Source organism: Rhododendron vialii, chromosome 1a (assembly GCF_030253575.1).
Source record: "Rhododendron vialii isolate Sample 1 chromosome 1a, ASM3025357v1".
In the NCBI taxonomy this organism is placed as follows: domain Eukaryota; kingdom Viridiplantae; phylum Streptophyta; class Magnoliopsida; order Ericales; family Ericaceae; genus Rhododendron; species Rhododendron vialii.
Genome location: NC_080557.1, coordinates 44,388,304 through 44,400,677, shown reverse-complemented (window position 1 = coordinate 44,400,677; position 12,374 = coordinate 44,388,304). Strand labels below are relative to the sequence as shown.

The window sequence follows — 12,374 nt, the reverse complement described above, 5'->3', positions numbered from 1 at the left end:
TAATTTTGTCATAAATACATTAATAAGCTGCTTTAACCTTCTATATATGGGAAATTATTATATGCAACGCACTCCCACGCAAAATATAATAGTACATTATTTGACGAAAGGTATTTATTACTAGGGAAAATAACGGCCCTTGACTTTTTTAGATAATTAATATCCACCAATGAAAATCTAAGAACATTTATTAACGCTGAAAATGTCTTTGACGGGTATTAATTATCAAAATATGTCATTGGTTAAAGGTGTGCAAAAAACCTGTAACCCGACCTGACCCGAAGGGTCTCGGGCAAGGCCGAACATGTGGTTCGGTCGGGTACTGGTTCATTTTCTGTTAAAAGTTAGATTTCGGTTCGGGGTGCTGTGTTTTTTACCCGACCCGACCAATTCACATAGATTAGTTCGGTTTTGGCCGGACCCGACCCGACGTTAAAAATTCGAGCTCGCAGACGGTTCTTACTACTTGTTTAATTCAGGTTCGGAGCCAAAAATGATGTTAGTCGGGTTCAGGGCCAAACCCGACCCGCATACACCCCTGTCATTGGCCGTCAAGACGACATAAATGTCAATTATCTCATGTCGATATACCCACCGCAGAGAATGACCGACTTACCGACCGACATGACCAAAAATTTTAGAATGCCTTTCCCTGTTAATGAAAAAGCAAATTTTTTGGACAATGGTATTTGCTTCAGCTTGTAACCTGCTATGGGTACACCATTTTGTGTACATCAAGTGTACACCTCCTTCTATGGGATCCACTTAAGGGTCCCACACAAATGATCAGATCCGCTCAATATTTTTAAAACATTTTTTTAAGTAGTGGTGTAAAAATTCAGCTCCGTTAGATATCGGTAAAGACTTGATCAATTCTACGCCCAATTTTCTATCAACAAATCAGGCGTAGAATCGATCAAGCATTTACCGATATCCAATGGAGTTTATTTTTTACAAGGATACTTAAAAAAATATTTTGAAAAAGTTGAGCGGCTCCGATCATTTAGATGAGATCTCTAAGTGAATTCTATAGAAGGCAGTGTACATTTGGTGTACACCAAATGGTGTACCCAGTAACCCATAGCAATTTTGTTGACGATAATACAGGTGGGCAATTCCATCCTTCACGTCTCAAACGTGTAAACCGCAGGGGAGGGTTCTGTAGAAATTTGAAACTACTGGGGCCTACATAACCAACTAGTAAAACATTAAGGCCCCGTTCCAGAAACCTTCTTAAAAAATAAGCAGCTTATTTCACATTTTCAAACTCAAAAATAATGTAAATGAAAAAAAAAATTTCAATTTTTTTTTGCATCGTATAAAAGATCTCGATGAGTTCTTTCAAACAAGATCTATATTGCATATTTTTAAATTTCAATAAGTCCATAATATTTGAGCTTGAAATTGCCTTCTTAAAAAATAAAAACTTTTTTCGTGTTCTGGAACGGGCTCTAATTTATTTTGTCAGAAAGCATTAATAAGCTGCTTTAATCTTTCCATGGAAATTTATTATTATATGCAACGCTGTCCCACGGAAAATATAATACTCCGCACTAGTATACTCTAGGAAATATATTACAAAGAGCATACGCAATAATAATTAAAACATATCGCGTCAGCATTTGATTATCCATTTAATTTATAATCAAACTTAACAACCTCTACTTCCACATTGGTTATTTTTGCATCCATAATAAAAAAAAAATTCACAATACACAATGTACATTTGTCCAATCACAAACGAGTTCCAATCACGCACTCGATCACATCAAATTATTTGTCTTGATGAGACAATTCCAATATAGGGTGTTTTTGAGTTTTAGCAATTATTTAAGTGAGTTGATATGTGAAATTACCCTCTTGCCATTCTCCAAAGTTTTGAGTTTGGTTATTGGTAAAAGTTGTTAAGTTTGGTTATGAAATATGTGGAATTTGGTTACTTTGCTAAAAGACTTGTAACATTGCTTATTATTAATGTGGAGTATTTTTTGAGTATTATTGTTAAATTTACTTATCCACACGCAATTGTTTATTACAATGGAGATACTCTAACATCTGTCATACTCCTAGTTAAAAGATATTAATGCTTTGTTTAGATGATATTTTAACAAATTTTGAGTTTGATTTTTAGGTAACGAGTAGATAGAGAAATTAAGGTAATAATTGAAAATAAGAGTAATGAATAAAGAAAGATATGAGAATAATGATTGAAGAAATGGAAGAAAAATAAGAATAATAATTGAAAATAGAAATAATGAATATTTTTTGAGTTAATTTTTTTTCCCAAGTTGTGAACCAAACAAGACAATAAATGTCATGATCTCACCGGACAAGGTTAGGGTAAACACCAATAAAAATTTACTTTGCAGTGAATACTTTTGTATTTTGAGGCAGAAAAATCCGTAAATCACCACAAAAATGTTGTCATCAAAGACCAACAAATTCGTCTTCTATGTTGGGCCATAAAAAAAAAAATGCATTAGCAACACGACAAAAATTCGTAAACAAAACCCAATAAATTCATAACATTGAGTCTTTTCTTTGACATTGCACAATCTCTTTTACAACGAAATTTATAAACACCACCACAAAATTTCGTAAAAGTAGCCACAAAATTCGTAAACGATGTACCGTACAGACGTATACCCAAAATAAAACGAGTCCCAAAAATTCGTAAGAAGGGCGGGGTGTGTACTAAATTATTTTTCTTGTTATATTTTGTTCAAGGACCAGATAATGACGATTACGCTTCTCGTAATGGCAACGGATCCTCTGTCCCACTCTGTCTGTCCGACTTCCTCACGACGTAGAATCAAATACGGAGTAAATGATCGTAAAGTTATTTTGTTGCCGTATTTTCCGTCCAAAACGACGTCGTGAAGGAGTCGGACAGGCGGGGAGAGAAAGAGGATCCGCTTCCTCTTGTAATGGAGTACTCCTATTAAAACGTTCAGAGTAGTTAAACAGTTAACACTGGACGTTTATTTCCCTTTTTTTGGATGCTATAAAGTTAGTTAGATTTTTTTTTCTTAGATTAGAAAGACTTAAATTATACTTTAACTATTCTAGGTAGGAAGATAATCTCATAAACCAAAAAGGTTTCCTATCCTCGTGCATTAAATGATACGAGTATACTACTTACCTGCACCGTGTTGAAAAATTCGGTCATTGTTGCTTTCTATGCAACTAACTCAGAACCTCATTCGGATTGGGGGTTCAGCACCGTGATGCGCGGTTTGGATACCGTCTGTTTGGTAATTCAATGGTTCAAATCTTATCTCCATCCATATTGCATTCGAGTTGTTCACCCCTTGATAAAATTAGCGTCAACACCCCTTAAATCCTAAGCTTAAAAAAATTTGAGTTGGTTTTGTCCTTATTTGAATTTTGTTCGCATTTGTTAGTTTTGCGTAAAACTTTTGTGAATTATTAATTCGTCTTGACGAGGGGAATCGGGAAAAAAAAAATACTTTTACCCAAGGATTTTGGAAAAATAACCATTTTTTAGCAAAATATCAACTTATTTTGCTAAAAAGTGGTTATTTCTCAAAATATTTGGGTAAAAGGGAAAAAAAATTTACTTTTCCGATTCCTCTCGTCAAGACGAATCAATAATCCACAAAAATTGGGTGCAAAACTAACAAATGGAAAAAAAAAATCAAATAAGGACAAAACAACTTAATTTTTTTTAAAGTTTAGGAGAACTCACCCTAAAATTCAGCTTTGCTAATTGCTATAGGTAATACATCCATGTACATGCGGGTTTTGGATTCGTCTTGATCCCAAAGAAATGATCGGAGCCGCTTATTTTCGTGCAAAATAATTTGTTTAGGTTCTCTATAAAAAAAAAAACTCAATTCGATATTGGTAAATGCATTTAAAACATCCAATTTGCTTCATTTTTGTAAATGGAGTTTTTTTTCCCCTTTTTATCCCCTAAACTATTCACATTTTTTCTCTCTAAACTATCAATTTGACGATTTCATCCCCTCAACTATCATACCGTTTCCTATTTAGTCCAATAGATAACAGAAATTATGAATTTGGACGGAAAATGCCATGTAAAGCCTGTTTGGGACCCTGTAGACCAGATACTTGATTATGAGAGCCTTAGAAATAAAAATTAACTATGACTCTTTAGGATCAAATGATCAGAAAAATAAGATTTTCGCACCGGTTTCAAAAGATTAAAAATTAGAGCACTTAATTTTTTTAACCATATTTTTTAGTATATAAACCTTCTTAAAAAATTAAGTGCTCGAATTTTCAATCTGTTTGGATTGGTATGAAGATCTTATTTTTCTGATCATATTATTCTAAAGAGTCATGATTAATTTTTATCTCTAGGGCTATCATAATTAAAAATCTATTTTTTTATTTGGGATCCTTTAGAGCAGATATTTGATTATGATAGCCTTGAAGATAAAAGTTAATTATGATCCTTTAGGATAAAATGATCAGAAAAATAAGATGTTCACACCGTTTTACACGGATTAAAAATTAGAGCGCTTAATTTTTAAACATATTTTTAATATATAAATAGTCTAAATTATATATAAAGAACTCAATCTTTTTAAAAAAATATGTTTGTGTTAGTATCTAAAAATGCCTCGCAAAATTATGATATATGAACCTTGTAAAAAAATGAAGTGCTCAAATTTTCAATTTGTTTGTATGTGATGTGATGCATGTACATGAATGTACGTACTCATATTTTTCCCCCTTATAAAATCGGAACAAAAAGAGGAGAAGGTTAGGACCATTAGGTAAACAACCCTTAAAATTAGTGTGCACATTCCGTCGTTTTAACTACAAAATTCAAAAGCGACACCCCAAGAATTCATAAACTGATAAACACTACTGTAAAAATTCATAACAATAACCAATAAAATTCATGAAATAAAAACCACAAACGAGCCAAAAAAATTCGTAAAATGAGCCACGAAAATTCGTTAATGAGAGTGTACCGAGTACTTTCCCATATCACAACGATAAATGTTAGGGTGTTTGTGACGAATCTGATTTAGAAATTATTTTCTAGAATATGTATTGAAAACTTTCCCTTTTAGATTTGGTTTATTTTTCTCAGATTACTCCATGATATAACGACGTCGGTCGCCCAGCTAGGGAAATAAAGCAGTATAAAAAAGTCAGAGAAATTGGCTGATGTTTCCGAATCGAGGAAACGAGTGGGTGGAATAGGCCCATCGGTCTATCCAAATTACCCATCCAAGATCACACACTAATGGTGTGATCATGTGTGATCAATAATCCCGGAACGACAATGTTACAGTACATGACACTTTCCATGAAAATCTTAAATCTCCATGAAAATAAAACAAAAGTGCTACACAAACAACGGTTGTGTAAAACACAACACACAATCAATCTCTAGCCATCCATGGCTGTAATGAATGGTCAGGATTCGCTCAAACTCTTCCTCATAAAAGTTAAACTTATCCATGGAAGAGTTTTTTTTAAATCTAGACCGTCCAAATACATCTGGACGGTCAGAATTACACACACAACCAACACAACGGTTGTGCAAGTAGCATTTTTGAAAATAAAATGGTCGGTTCCGACGTTCATTTTCTTTTTATGGAATTGTTTCATGTACTCTATCAATCTTCATCATGGAAAATACTATGGCTCCGTTCCGGAACGTAAAACAAGTACTTATTTTTTAAGAAGGCAATTTCAAGCTCAAAAATAATGTGTTTACACAAATAATTTTCCTACCAATATGGATCTTGTTTAATATATCTCATCAAGATCTTTAATATGGTGTAAAAAAAATTAAAAAATTATTTTTTATTTACATTATTTTTGAGTTTAAAAATGTGAAATAAGCTGCTTATTTTTTAAGAAGGTTTCTGGAACGGGACCTATATTTGGTAGTCCGGACTAGTTCACGTTGTCAATTTTGAAACCTTAAAATAAATGATCGAATAAACCCTCCAGTAGCCACAAGTTTAAAATATTTATCCCTATTTAATTTCCGTGAAATACGAATATGTCATCTTATATTCTTATGGAGGGGTGTGGAGGACAAACGTTTAATATAAATTTCTTGAGCCCATCTCACGCAACAGGTCAGGTTGAAAAAGAAGTTGCAATTATAAGGCCCCGTTCCAGAACTTGAATAAGTTTTTATTTTTTGTTCAATAATAAGGCTTGTTCCACAAAATAAGAAGTAAATACTTATTTTTTGGTTAAGGCAATTTTAAGCTAAAAAATCATGTGTTTACGCAAATAATTTTCCTATCAATATGGATCTTATTTGATAGATCTCATTGAGATTTTTAATACGGTGCAAAAAAAATTAAAAAATTATTTTTTATTTACATTATTTTTGAGTTTGAAAATGTGAAATAAGCTGCTTATTTGAGTTTTCTGGAACAACCCTTCTTATTTTTTTTTTGAAAAATTTCAAAATAAGTACTTATTTTTTAAAAAAATTTCTAGAACAGAGCCTAAATCTGTGGTATAAAAATACTCCATAGAAAAGGATTTGGCCCATTTGGGTTTGTGCATTGCACTAAACACTAGTTTATTGATAGATTCGGGGGATAATTTAGAGGACACTGTAGTGGAGCAGAGGATTTGGGGTGCCCGCATTGAAATTGAACACAGAGAGAGAGAGAGAGAGAGGGGGGGGAAAATGGAGGGGGAGGTTGGGTTTTTAGGGTTGGGAATAATGGGCAAGGCCATGTCTATGAACTTGCTTCGCCATGGCTTTAAGGTCACTGTGTGGAACCGCACTCTTTCTAGGGTACTCTCTCTCCCCGGCTTTATGATTTGCATCGAGATGTACGTATTCATGTGTTTGTGTTTGTGTTTGTGTTTGTGTTTGTGTTTTTGCGTACTTATTTTCCATTTGACTTTGATGCTATATAGCCGATGAAACCTATTGGGCTGAGAGGGAAATTGAGCACGAATCTAAAAGATTAATCTCGAAATTTTGCCTTTTGATATGATATAGTAATTGTCTATTTCTTAGTTCCAAGGTTATGTTTGATTGCCCACACTAACACGAGGGAGTAGATAATCAAATAGGATGAGTAATCCCATTGAACCGAGAGGGAGAGGATTAGCAAGGTCAGGCTTTATACCAGTTAGCTTGGTTGTATTCTTTGTATACGAGATGGCGGAAATTCCTTCTACAACTTTCCTGGTCGTAGTCCAGCGGATATGTAAGCCTTCCGACTTATCTAGCCAATCACATGGGTCCTAAACCTAGCTTGTTGCTGCAAATATCGGTTATGAAAAGAACCTATAATCAAATAGATAAGGTATAGATGATTCCAATCTAAAGTTCTTACGGCCAATAGCCAACCAGAGCATCTGAATTCTCTACTAGTAGTCCCTCGAAGGTAGAAAATTTTCAGGTCTGATTTGTTTGTCAGAAATATGTATCATTCATGCATTAGGTAACCTGATGGATATGATTGTGCAATGAAACCACTCGAATTCTGTACTGAATTACTCTTTTACTTGAACAGATAAACTTGATAACTTATTTACTGAAAGGTGATCATTGAATCTCTATAAATTTGTTGGTGGTTTGCCTGTATGTCATCTCTTAAATCACTTGTTCGATATGCTGTGGCCACAATGCTCTCTTCTACATGGTTGTGTTTCTGTTTTAGTAATTGCTTTCTTCCTCACAGCCAGTACTGATATGCTTCAGTCTCGTGTACTTGCTTTCAAAGAGTCAAATTGCGTTTGATGATGTTTCTACTTTGCAATGTCATGGACCCAAATAAGTCGGTTCACTAGATATCCGGTCACCTTCTTCCCAAAATTTGACGTATGCTTGCTACTTTCAGGAGGTTCGACAAAAATTAGTGACAATTGAAAGAATTGAATTACACATGGAATTATAAAAATTAGCTATGAGACACAGAATATGATTAGTACCCATTTCAAAATCATTTTTTTCTTGCCCAGTTAAATGTTTAAAGGAACTTTCGAAGTTAAATACTAAAAAATATTCAAAGAGAAATGGGTCTATTCACTTTTGGATCCCGATGGATGTTCTGATGAACTTAAAAGAGGTTACCACTTATTTGAATGCTGCTCAACTGTTCAACACAAGATTTTTTTTTACTGCAGTGTGATGAGCTGGTGGAGCATGGGGCATCAGTGGCAGAAACCCCTGCAGCAGTAGTCAAGAAGTGCAAGTACACAATTGCGATGTTGTCTGATCCTTCTGCAGCTCTTTCGGTTAGTTTAATCAAGTTTGTGCTTGTAGAACTATTATTCTAACTATTCCAACTCAGGTATTTTTGTATTGCCTAGGTTGTTTTCGACAAAGACGGCGCTCTGGAGCAAATTTGCCCTGGAAAAGGGTACATTGACATGTCAACTGTCGACTCTGACACTTCTACGAAAATTAGTGAGGTTTGATTCGTGCCAGGGCTACCACTTTGTTTTCATTTCACCTCTTTCTTTCACTAGCTAATGAGTTGGAGTAAGAGAAAGAGAGCTAGAGAGACATAACATGTTACTCTATGGCAGAACCCTTTCTTGGAAAAACTTTTGATCCCTGTGTAGTTATGTTTTTCTTCTTTGAACAATTCTAATTATACGATTGGAGTTATCTGTGTCTCCTCTGTCACCAATAATTCCCCACAACACCTGCAGACACACCCAAACAACTTGTTTTTAAATGAAGAGATGAAAAGAAAAGCCGTTGCATGTTGTTCTAGATGCATTGATAATTTGAAAACACCATGTAAAACAAAATTTTTTGTTAAGAGCGTGAACAAATACACAATGTCCATCCATAGATGAACAAGACTCCGAGGAATTCTCCTTCATTTTTCAAAAAAGCAATCTGTAGATTTGTTGAGAGTAACTTCTTTATTTACCTAGAGAAATTACCATGTTCTAAAGGAGTAGTGCCACGCTTGCTTTTGATATATCCAGGCAATTACATCAAAGGGTGGTTATTTCCTTGAAGCTCCAGTTTCAGGTAGCAAAAAGCCTGCTGAAGATGGTCAACTAGTAATCCTCGCTGCAGGAGAGAAGGTAAACTTTATGGACACTAATTAGTAAAGGTCCAAAGTTGCGTTGTTTCGAGGATTATTCCTACCATTAAGTTGTCTGGCTCTTTTATTCTTGTTTATAGGAAGCCTAAGCACAGCCATACTTTTTTCGTGTTGTTATGCTAGTGAGACTGCAATTGTCAAATGAAAGGGTGAGTGTCAGATAAGGCTTATAATGATAGCAAAGAGACTATCCCAAGCACAAATCTTAGAATTCAAAAGTATCGTATTTGTTGTCCTATTATCACTCAACCATTCAATTTCTTTATAATTGCAGACCTTGTACGAGGAAGCACTTCCTGCTTTCGATGTCATGGGGAAGAAATCTTTTTTCTTGGGGAAGGTCGGAAATGGAGCAAAAATGAAACTTGTGGTCAACATGATTATGGGGAGGTAATAATCATGGTCTAAATATATTGACACTCAGCCACATCTGATCTGGACTGGGGAAAATCTGAGACCAGTGATTAGCTTCAACTAAAACAACTGATTGGTAATATCAATGGCAGAGCAAAAATTTCCACGAGGAATTAATTGGTATTATAAGCATGGATGCAAGAATTGCATATAGCAAGCTATTTATGTGCAGGGCAGAGTACATAGACCCGCATCTTAATGATGTCCACAAGGAAGTATACATAGCAAGTTCATACAAGAATCACACACTATTTCGACAGAAATTAGGAAGGTGCCGGTGTACAGCATGGAGTTTTTCAATTACAATCATGTTTCCTCCTTTGCAGTATGATGAATGCATTTTCTGAAGGACTCATACTGGCTGACAAAAGTGGACTTAGCTCCCAAACTCTTCTTGATGTGTTGGTGAGACAAAACAATATTTTTTTCGGACTTCTGTTTCCTTTTTTGGGTACCTAACTCTAGATGTCTTGCTTTCTGGCAGGATCTGGGTGCAATTTCGAACCCCATGTTCAAAATGAAAGGACCTACTATGATCCAGAAGAATTACTCGCCTGCATTTCCTCTGAAACATCAGCAGAAGGATATGAGATTGGCTCTTGCTCTTGGTGATGAAAACTCAGTGTCAATGCCAGTGGCAGCTGCTTCCAATGAGGTAAGGCTGTTTGTCCCTCCGTAACCATGTATGAGACCATATTCTCATGAGAGAAAAATGTTTATGGTCTGCACTATTGGAATACCAGAAGTCAATATGAACTTCCTATGGAGGTTATGTTGAGAATCCACTGCAGCTTGATTTGGAGGGTAGGTGGTAGTTGTTCCTTTTCCCCTTCTTTCCTAAGCAGACGCAAATTGTTAAAGTGGAAATTGTATGGCTTCAGGTAAATTTAGCGAAAGCTAGTCCCTGTCGTCGGGGTGGAGACTAAAATATTAACTTGTTCTGCCAACCTAGATTTTGAAACACGGAGACAAATTATTATTTTTGATTGGCAAAACGAGAAATATTTGTGGTGTATGTGCACCTCTCATGTTGATCTTTTGTGTCCCACCTGTTTAAATTTGAATGATTGTTAATTACGATCAAAATTATTACATTCTGGGCCAACTTTTTCAAGTTTTTACTTGAAAAAACCCTCTAAATGTTTCGTAAATTCTTTAATGTCAACAACCTTTGGTACAACTTTAAATTACTGGGAGGTATTAATCCATCTAAATTGAATTTAACAGCCCCTGAATTACTAATGCTGGACGTTGACTGCATGCAGGCATTCAAGAAAGCCAGAAGCATGGGTTTGGGAGATCTCGATTTTTCAGCTGTGTTTGAGGCTGTGAAGTTTCCTGAAGGTTCATCCTGATATGAATGCATTCACACGAGCCCTGAAGTACATTGGCTGCGATAGGAAACTCTTCGACTGCTATGGATCAAAACGGAAAAATTTGACGCAGTACTTCATTAGTGATGTCATTCAGATTGTCTAATTAAGTGAATTTCATTTTCCGAAATCCCGTTAGGGCGTCGTCGTGAACTTGTGAAGGTGACAATACAGTGAAGAAAGGTGATAAGAAGCAAGAAGGTGTGGACATGCTTTTTTCCCTTTAGTTCTGTTTCCACCTTTCCCTCATTTGTGTTCACTGCTAGTATTTTCTTGGGTTATTTTCAAGGACAACTCTTCAATTATCACGTTTTGTCAACATGACCTCCTCATGTCATCAATCTCACCTCCTCATCTATCAAAACTCATAACTACACCCCTTCCGTCCAATTCTATTAAGAAATGTTAACCTTTTAACCTAAGTTGGATGGAAAAACAAAATTTGAGCCTAAAATGCCCTTGCCTTGGGCGGAAAATTCATCTACTGCCCTCTCTCATTGTTCTCTCCCGTCTCCATCTCCCCATTTTCCTACCCAGAAAAATAGAAACCCACCAAACCCTTCCAAACCAGCCACCCCTACTTCCATTGCCCCACCCATCTTATTCTTCTTCCCAGCCCCACCCTCATTCCTCCGGTAAAAATAAGAAAGGCCCGCACCCCTTCTCCTTGGTATCCTCCTCGCAAGCTGTAAACCATTTGGTGTGAATCACATAAAAAAAACCCTAGCTCGGTGGGCACTAAAAAGCCCCAAGTACACACCGCCAGCCACTTGGAGGCCTGCGACGGTGTTGCTTTGCACCTGCTTATTGGAAATATGGAGCTGAAAAGGAAAATTAGAACTGAGAAAGAGAAAGAAAAGAGAAAAGGAAAGAGAAGAGCACGATGGCCGGTGCCATGGATCTGTCTTTCAGCTCCACGACGAGCCTCGAGATCTTCCAATCGAACGACCATGAGCTCCCCGTGGTTGGCAAGTCAACTAGCACCGAGCGGTTCAACCAGTTGCCATGGGGGCGGAACCTGTCGTCGCCTGGCTCCGAGGAGTTCTCTCGAGGTCTCATCTCCGGTGGTCTGGTTGATGGCAACATTGCCTTTGGAACCCTCATGCTCTGTTTGATTTTTTTTTTTTAATGTTATTTGTTGAAATCTGGGTTTGGACTTTGGAGTGTGGAGATGGAGATGAGGCGTGTGTTTTTTTAATTTTTATGTCCCAAACCCTTTTTCTTTCTAAGACCAATGGTAACTTAGTCTTTGTTTGTTTTCGTCAAAGTTTTTAACTGAAATAAGGGGAGGGGTGTAGTTGATGAGTTTTGATAAATTAAGAGGTAAGATTGATGAGTTCTAAACATGAAGGGGTCATGTTGACAAAACGATAGTTGAAGCGGTGTTCTTGAAAATAACTCTATTTTCTTTGGTTGCCTTGGAAAGATACAAGAGACCCGTGGATACTGAGGTCCCGTTTCAGAAACCTTCTTAAAAAATAAGCAGCTTATTTCACATTTTCAAACTCAAAAATAAAGTAAATGAAAAATAATT

General features: G+C 36.1%; 1 protein-coding gene across 1 annotated transcript; it reads left to right on the top strand.

The window, feature by feature from the left end:
* Positions 1 to 6,522: 6,522 nt before the first annotated feature.
* Positions 6,523 to 11,066, top strand: LOC131319293 (glyoxylate/succinic semialdehyde reductase 1). Its single transcript, XM_058349484.1, has 8 exons — positions 6,523 to 6,772; positions 8,116 to 8,226; positions 8,302 to 8,403; positions 8,932 to 9,033; positions 9,328 to 9,443; positions 9,794 to 9,872; positions 9,952 to 10,122; positions 10,733 to 11,066. The coding sequence occupies exons 1-8, from the start codon at positions 6,662 to 6,664 to the stop codon at positions 10,820 to 10,822; spliced, it is 882 nt and encodes a 293-aa protein (XP_058205467.1). The 5' UTR covers positions 6,523 to 6,661; the 3' UTR covers positions 10,823 to 11,066.
* The last annotated feature ends 1,308 nt before the right edge of the window (positions 11,067 to 12,374 follow it).

What these genes read in the sequence shown, in the direction of transcription:
- LOC131319293 (XM_058349484.1), top strand. Translation starts at nt 6,662, where the DNA reads ATGGAGGGGGAGGTTGGGTTTTTAGGGTTGGGAATAATGGGCAAGGCC. An exon ending in GGAACCGCACTCTTTCTAGG is followed by an intron (nt 6,773 to 8,115) that starts GTACTCTCTCTC and finishes TTTTTACTGCAG; the next exon opens with TGTGATGAGCTGGTGGAGCA. An exon ending in AAACTCTTCTTGATGTGTTG is followed by an intron (nt 9,873 to 9,951) that starts GTGAGACAAAAC and finishes GCTTTCTGGCAG; the next exon opens with GATCTGGGTGCAATTTCGAA.